This window comes from Rhagoletis pomonella, unplaced genomic scaffold (assembly GCF_013731165.1).
Source record: "Rhagoletis pomonella isolate Grant_MI unplaced genomic scaffold, Rhpom_1.0 Rhpom_scaffold_00009, whole genome shotgun sequence".
Taxonomy (NCBI): Eukaryota; Metazoa; Arthropoda; class Insecta; order Diptera; family Tephritidae; genus Rhagoletis; species Rhagoletis pomonella.
In genome coordinates, this window is record NW_023458563.1 from 20530891 (window position 1) to 20539418 (window position 8528).

The 8528-nt window shown below is 38.7% G+C and overlaps 1 protein-coding gene across 1 annotated transcript; it reads right to left on the bottom strand.

Annotated features, from left to right (window-relative positions):
- Positions 1 to 434: 434 nt before the first annotated feature.
- On the bottom strand, positions 435 to 1473 carry LOC118745870 (5-formyltetrahydrofolate cyclo-ligase-like). Its single transcript, XM_036479539.1, has one exon. The coding sequence runs from the start codon at positions 910 to 912 to the stop codon at positions 595 to 597; it is 318 nt and encodes a 105-aa protein (XP_036335432.1). The 5' UTR covers positions 913 to 1473; the 3' UTR covers positions 435 to 594.
- Between the last annotated feature and the right edge of the window lie 7055 nt (positions 1474 to 8528).

The following is an 8528-nucleotide window of genomic DNA, read 5'->3' on the forward strand; positions in this document are numbered from 1 at the left end:
TTTGTGGAACATTCTACGTCATTCCTCGAACATTCTGCCTATTTCTCATTGTTCGCTTTGTGTTGCCGCAGTATTCGCCACAGTCAATTTCAATTTACGCTCTTGGTTGACAGCGCAGCCAGGGTTCGGACTCCCCTACGATCGGTAAACTGAAAATCTACTACGCAACTCGATACCGGCGAACTACTTAGATTTGCTCGGGACAAAGCAAAGCGTATTAAATATGCTTTTCCTTTTTAATAAAATCATGAGTTATTAAATTTTGAAGGGCCCTCCAACTTAGTAATTTTCAAATAAAGCATTCAGTTGAGATACTCCCAAGCACATATGTATATAAGCACCTGTGGACGAAAATAAACTATAATGCACGTTACTATTTCATTTCGTTTATTACTTCAAGAGTTCGGTGCAATACGAAAACAAAACATGCCGGCCCTTTTTTGTTAATTTAAGTTAACTTAACTTTTTATTAAAAATATAAAAGTACATTTAAACACACATAAGTAAACGTGAATCTCTGTGTACATATATACTATTTACAAAAATGTACAACTAAATTCAGTGTGCTCATTACTCCATAATTACAGTTGTAAGTCACACGTCATGTGGATCTAGCGGCAAAGTGCTTTCGCCTACGATTTGTTCAGGGAATGCCAAAGCCATTAATACTGGTTTCTTCTCAGGGTAAATATTAAAATGCCGGTGCAAAAAGCTGTCATAGTAGCCCATGCCGTGGCCCATACGACCGCCACTTAGCGTAAATGCAACACCGGGCATCAAGAACAGATCAACGCCGCGACCATTTGTTAGCGAATTCTCACGTCCCTCCTCTGCACTAGGTTGCTTTATATTCCATTTGGTTAGTGGCAGCGCCTCGTAGTCCGGCCAATCTTTGACGCGCACCATTTCCATAAGCTTGCCGCTGTACGTGGGCACAAAAACATTTTTCTTAGATTATGATTGTTAAATAAAATACAGCCGATATTAAGCACGCTCCGGCCTTGCTGTGATCGAACCGGTACTGTATACTGTGCTTTTACTACACCAAAACTTTAAATTTTTTGCATGAATTGCCCTATTTGTCATGCCTTATCAACAATTACCTGCTCCAACTAGTGCCGCATAAGTTATCTGCTGCTTGAGCATGGAATTAAAATCAAGCATCCACTTGGGTGCCAGGGGTTATCAATGACACTAGGGCAATCTGCAGCAGTTTTGTTGTTTTTGTGAAAGCCAGTGTTTGTCGTCTAAATGTTTATCATGTGATTAGTTTGCATTGCCGATTTGCTCCGGGCCTATAATTTATTGTTTACAAGGCTCATCAACAAATACTATGCATATTTTTAGTTACTTTAAATCAAATTATCAAACGTTCCAGCCCACTTGCTATCTGCGATTTTTTTGGTTGCCCTTACTTACTTACTTTTGTTTTGGGTGGCAGGCCATGTAATTACACAAATTAACAAAATGACAGCTCACCGATGCGAGCACAGAAATCAAAGTCGATAACCGTGTGTCGATGCATAAACATGAGGTACCCCACACACTTTATGCAAAACTCATGCAAGATTATGTACACTATACACTATCACAAGACAGTGATATATGAGACCACCCGTACCATAATATATACGAAATTTACAATAACCACATATAATTAAGTTTCTTTGCTACTCGCCACCCAACCATAATATACATATATATACAAGTACGTATATCTATATAGCCAAATATACACAAAAGGGAAAAAATAATGATATCAGACATCAACGATGACTCGCTTCACCTCGATGAGAAAGAAGGCCGAGGAACAATCAAACCGCTTTTCTCTAGCGTGCCGTTTATGCCAAGGTATGCATCCGATACGGCTCTGCCCATCATTCCGCGGTAAAACTCCCGAAGAGAGACTGAGGGAGGCACTGATTGGTCGCTTCTGCGGAAACTGCCTGTCCATGATGCATCGGTCTGACGAGTGTACGAGCGAAGAAGGATGTCGTCGGTGCCGCGAAAAACACCACACAACGCTGCACATGGATGACGAATCCGAACCCCTTCAGCCGATTGATACACGCCCATGGAACGAGCAAGTTGCTAGTGAGGACGAGTCCGAACGCGCGTTATCTATCAACGCGTCCGACCACGCAGATGAAACCAGGCCGCTCCGCCCAGAAGATGAACCAGCAGAATCCACACCGGAATCTGGGACTCCCCTCCCGACTATAACCAGGGGATCGGAAACTCGGCCTTTCCGACCCCTGTTAGCGCACGAACGACGCCGAGAACGTGGATCGGAAACACGGCCTTTCCGACCGCGGTCAACAGCCCGGCAGAACCGTAGAGCGGAAACTAGGCCTTTCCGCCTGCGGCAAAAAAGAGGAGTCAAACAGGCCCAATCGCGATCAGGGTAGACTGGAGACGAGGCCTCGCCAGCTATCCATCGCATTTCGAGCGGGTCGCCTCGCACGCGAAACCCAAGCGTTGCGACCGGTCACGTCTATTGCTCCGACGGTCGTGGTAAAAATAGAAGCTCGTGGACGGCTGCACCTTATACGCGCGTTAATCGACGTATGCTCTCCGACTTCTATAATTGCAACAGATTTAGCGGTAAAACTCAGGCTGGACGTTTCAAATTTCGGAACCCAACGTGGCTGTCTACTGCGTCTGAGGGGAAAACACGGCCAGAACACCAGGTTGGCTATCCACGCCACAATGATAAACAATTACGTCCGTGTTAGCCCCACTAGTAGCGTCGATCCATCAGTAGCGACAGCGTATACGCACATACGATTAGCGGATCCAAACTTTTATACGTCTACACCGATTCGCTTAGTACTGGGAGCCGACGTATACCCAGACATCGTACTGCCGGGTATGCTCCCAAACACGTTTGGTCCCTTTATCGCGCGAAGCACAATTTTTGGATGGATGCTCTCAGGAGTATGTCGCTCCTAAATTCAATTTTTGATTTTTTTTAACATGAATTTTTTACTGAATTTTGAAATTTTTTATCAATAAATGTGCTCTGAAATGTTCAACCATACCTTTTTCATTAGTATTTCTTCCTTTTATTCTTTCATTAGCTAGGAAACTAAGACGTGGACCACCGGAACTTGGAGGCATCCTGCCACTGGAAACAATACTAATCTTTTTTTCTCAAATGAATTGTTATTTTACATATATTTAGACTGTTTTTTTCTACTTCTTAGTACTCAGTCCGGCGTGGTGGCTGAAGCGCTCGACCGATGTTGCTGATAGCAAGGGGCCGGCATGTTTAGGCCTTCATGAAAAACCAAATGATTTAAAGGTCGAACCACCCTAATGTAAAAGTGTATTGACTTGAGCCGACCACACAAACATACTCAGGCATATATACAGCCTACCTTTATTGCTACGCCGTTAGCAATAAATGTATTATTTCCCGTTGTAATATAATTTCGTTAAGTTTCCCCTCCGAGCAGTTGGCTGCCGGCGGGTAAACTTAACTTTGTCAAAGCGGGACCTTTTCACTTCATTCGAGCTATCAAGGAGACCGGACGACTTCAGCCATCACCCAGCGATACATATTAAAAGGTAATCATATTGTACACCCACTGAGTTATTTGATAATAAAGCCAATTGAAACTCAAAGCTATTATCCACTAATACACTTGGTTGTGTTTCATTTCATTTTCTTTTTTCAATTGAAATTGGTGCTACTGCGGGAGTTGCGACCCACTGGTTCACCGATCGTTCACACACAATAATTTTGTTTACATTCACTGTTGCCAACTTGCACTAAATTTAGTGCGCATTCAAAGAGCGAAAAAATTTTGAGTTTGGTGATTGGTGCGTTTTTGGTGTTTAGTTTGAAAACACCAAATTTGTAAATATTAAAAAAATGGAAGCAAAATCTATAGCAATCGTAAGCGAATATGTGGCAGCACCTTCAATCATGCCAGAATAAATCGACCGTCGAATAAAACACATTGATTTTTATTAATTTGAATCGGCATCCTACTATAAAATTTTTTATGCATATAAAGCCTATTAAATACCATACAAATTTGATGTTTTTTTTCGAGAAAACGCCATTTTTCTCGGGTTTTAGTGCTTTTTCAAATTCAGAACGTGGCAACACTGCCGTTTGTTCGATTCTTCCTCTTCTTCTTGTTGAGTTCGTCTTAGCTCTCTCATTCTTGTATATGATGACGTCCAGTGATGATAAAGTTGACACCACATAGACTTTTTGGTACTACAGTAAAACCCGCTTAAGTACCCCACGAAAAATGTCAGCTTTTTGAGGTACTTAGGCGGGTTGGGTACTTAAAAGAACCCGCTTAAGTACCTCGACGCGGGTACTTAAGCGAACATAATTACTGATGTAGTTACATCTTCTTGTTACCTTACATAAATACTTAATTAACTACACTTAATGAAGTATACATAGTTTAAATCCAAAATCGTAGCATTATTTAAACACACAAACAAATAAAGAACAACTTTATTAAATAAAATATATAATGCAATGGTGTGTAATTTTTACAAGAATTAAATTGTTTAAAAAGTCAAAGTGGGACATATCATTTTGTACCAAATTCAAAATGATATTATTTGCCACTTATGTTTTTTATTTTTTATTACTTATGTTATTAATTTTTGAGATTTTATAAACCTAAGCTTAAGATTTTGTAGAACACTTAAAAAAGAGATTCATCATAATTTCAAACTTTTTTCTCAGAAGTGCTTTTTGAGTATACAGTTTTATAGCCCATTCAATTTTGGAGTAAAATGTGCAAGTTTCAAGGGGATAAAAATTACCGTTGATTTTTTAGAATTTTTTTACCGAAGTTGTGTAGCGCTGCTACTGAATTTCAAAATACGTAAATATTTTAAGGAATTTTAAAAGAGCACTTAAAAGGGGAAAATTCTAAGTAAAATTGTAAATGGGGCACGAAAAATTTAGGTACTTATGCGGGTTGGGTAATTAAGCGGGGAGGTGCTTAAGAGAGGGATTTTCTTCAGATTATATTAAAAAAATCACGGTGTACTTAAGCGGGTTTCACTGTATTCGAAATGCAGCGCCGTGTATATTTCGATTGGTTTTATATTTGCATTGGTTTAAAACTTCTACTTATTTATACAAATACTTTCTTCCTTCTCTTCTTCTTCTTATTTGGCGCTGTAACCGCCTAAGCGATTTTGGCCGAGTTCAACAAAGCACGCCAGTCGTTTCTTTTCTGTGCCAACTGGCGCCAATTGGAAATGCCAAGTGCAGCCAAGTCCTTATCCACCTGGTCTTTCCATCTCAGTGGGGGTCTTCCTCTTCCTCTGCTACCAACAGCGGGTTCCGAGTTGAATACTTTCAAAGCTGGAGCGTCGGTGTCCAATCGAAAGACATGACCAAGCCAGCGGAGCCGCTGTATTTTAATTCGCTGCACTATGTTGATGTCGTTGTAAAGCTCATACAGCTCATCGTTCCATCGTCTACGGTACTCGCCATCGCCAACGCGTAAAGGCCCGTAAATCTTCCCCAAAATCTTTCCCTCTTCTCATTGTCCATGCTTCTGCGCCATATACCAGCACGGGCATGATGAGTGACTTATAGAGTGTAGTTTTCGTGCGTCGAGAGAGGACTTTACTCCTGAATTGCCTACTCAGTCCAAAGTAGCACTTGTTGGCAAGACTGATTCTGCGTTGGATTTCCACGCTGATATTATTATCGGTGTTAATGCTGGTTACCAAGTAAATGAAATTATCTACTTTCTCGAAATTATAACTGTCAACAGTGACGTGGTTTCCAAGACGCGAATGTGCTGACTGTTTGTTTGATGACAGGAGATACTTCGTCTTGTCCTCGTTTACCACCAGACCCATTCGCTTTGCTTCCTTATCCAACTTGGAAAAGGCAGAACAGACTTCGCGATTTTCTCCAACATCCGATTAAAGAAGTCACATCTTCCGTCTCTACTTCATATAAAGTTCGACTACATTTGTTTTACATTACAAGGTTGGCAATTCCGATTTCTTATAGAAATGGTTTTGTCTTTTTTACCTCATGCCTTTTCTACCGCAGCACGAGAACTTAAAAAAATTTTTATGCATATTACGAGTTTTGGCAAAAAATAAAATTAATTAAAACCGAACTGAACGATCCGATGTTTGCAAACCGTTTTAAAATAGCTCAAGTTCTATTCCACATTCATTTCATTTCATTCATATCATAATCATCAAAATGGTGATATTAGTACAGTAAGAATTGCCTTCTTTTTTAGTACAACAAATATAGGTACAAAATACAATAGAGCTTACATTGAATATGAGACAACAGATCGAACTAACACTGAATATGAGACAATAGATAGAACTTACACTAAATATGAGACAACAGAGCAATACCTACAACCAAATGTTAAAAATTAAAACGAAATGTAATTACCAGGGAACGGATTTCATGAAAATTGCCTTTTTTCTGCTAAAGAGATAGAGTATATTCGATTAAGAATGTACACGATTTAGCTTTCCCTGATTCCATATATACACATTTGATGTTGCCTTTTTTTGCCTTTTTTAAGATATTTGCCTTTTTTACCTTTTCTACCTTTAAAAAAGTCATTATAGCATTTACATTTTTTTTAAGATTTAAATATACACATGCCCAAGCGAAGGACCCCTTGCCAAATTGGTGTTGGAAAAATTCAAAGCCGTTTTCTTGGAGACAATAAGGGATGTGGATAAAATTGTAAAGGGCGATGAAAACGCCCTTATTCCTGATAATATGAACATTTCAAACGTTCCATATTTATATTTGGCTCCACTTGTATCAACTTACGTCGAGCGCACATTTAGTACATTCAAGGCTTTTCTTCGCGAAAATCGAATGAAAATGCTGCCAGAAAACTTCAAAATGCATCTTGTGGTTCAACTATACAGATTAAAGTTTTATGAGTTAGAAACTCGAAAGGATAAAATAGTCAAAGATTCAAAGTGCAAATTTTTCATATAATGAAACTAGTTCGTAGTTTTTCTATTTTTACTTGTAATATAAAAATTTCTAAAATAAATGTATTTTTTGACTGATCTTCGTATTTTCTGTCTTTTTTAGTGCCTTATCTTGCTTTTTTTGCCTTTTTCGATATTTTGTTTTGCCTTTTTTTTGCCTTTTTAGCAATACCTAGTGCCTTTTTCGCTATTTTATTTTGCCTTTTCCAGCCTATTTCGTTATTTTATTTTGCCTTTTTTATAGGTTTTTAGGTCCTAAAAATCCGTTCCTTGGTAATTACAATTAATTAATAATTAATTATAATCTTAAATTAAATTTAAGCTAAATTAAATTAAATTAAACTAAATTAATCTAATTTTGATGGCCTGTTTAAGACTCAAGAAAAAGGAGAGTATAAAATAGCTTTGTAGTTGCTTTTATTTAATTTTCCTCTTACTGCAGTTGGATTGGAGTTCCAACTTCTATTGGTATTGATGAAAAACAGTCTAGTTGATGTTGCAAAGTTAAAATTAGGTACAATGAGGTCTCTTGTGCGCCCGGACTTGGGAAATATCACTTTGTCGTAAAGATAAGAAGGCGTCTTGGCGTTCATTAGCTGGTATAAAAAATGCAGCTCCTGGCTATTTGGAAATCGTGAATTTCACACCCTAACAAACTTGTTTTTCACTCCGATATGTGATCAAATTTCTTTAAGCCGTAAACGTATCGTGTGACATTATTGAATAGTACATCGAACTTATGAGCCGAGAGAGAGTCTAGTTTGTTATAGACCAGGTCAGAATATGTTATTATGGGTACTATCAACTGTACTGAGAGTCACCGCCTCGTGACCATAGGTGTAAAAACCGCCCTCTGGCGCTGATTCCGAAGTATCCCATAAACTTTACCAACTACCGAATTTACATGATCAGTGCAGGTCAAACTTGAGTTAATGATAAAGCCCAAATTAGTAATTTTGTTTACAAATTGCAATGGTTTATTACCAACAACTAAATGGGGTATAGTAGAGCCACTAAGTTTCCTCTTTGCGATTGGTAATACGTACGATTTTTTAGAGTTCAGGAGAAGACCATTGTTCTTCGACCACCGCTCAATAGAAGACAAGTCTCGATTATACTTTTGAACTAACATGCCTACATTTTCAAAGCTACTCGATAGATATAACTGTATATCATCCGCATAGGCAAGAACGTTTACAAATTGACATGTGAGGAAAATATCGTTTACGAACAAACTGAATAAAAGAGGTCCTAAGACTGAACCTTGTGGAACACCTGAGGAAATCGTCTCAAGTCTTGAGATATTTTCACCGACTTTAACACACTGAGATCTGCCAGTTAGGTAGGTCTTGATAAGCCTCAGGGAGTTTTTTCCAAATCCGAAGTACTCTTTAAGCTTAGTACACAGTATATCATTGCTCACAGAATCAAACGCCTTCGAGAAGTCAAGTAGGCAAAGTAATGTTGATTGATTTTGGTCAAATGGTATTCGAATATCGTCAATTATTTTTAGCATTGCTGTTGTGCAGCTATGCTTTGCTCTAAATGCA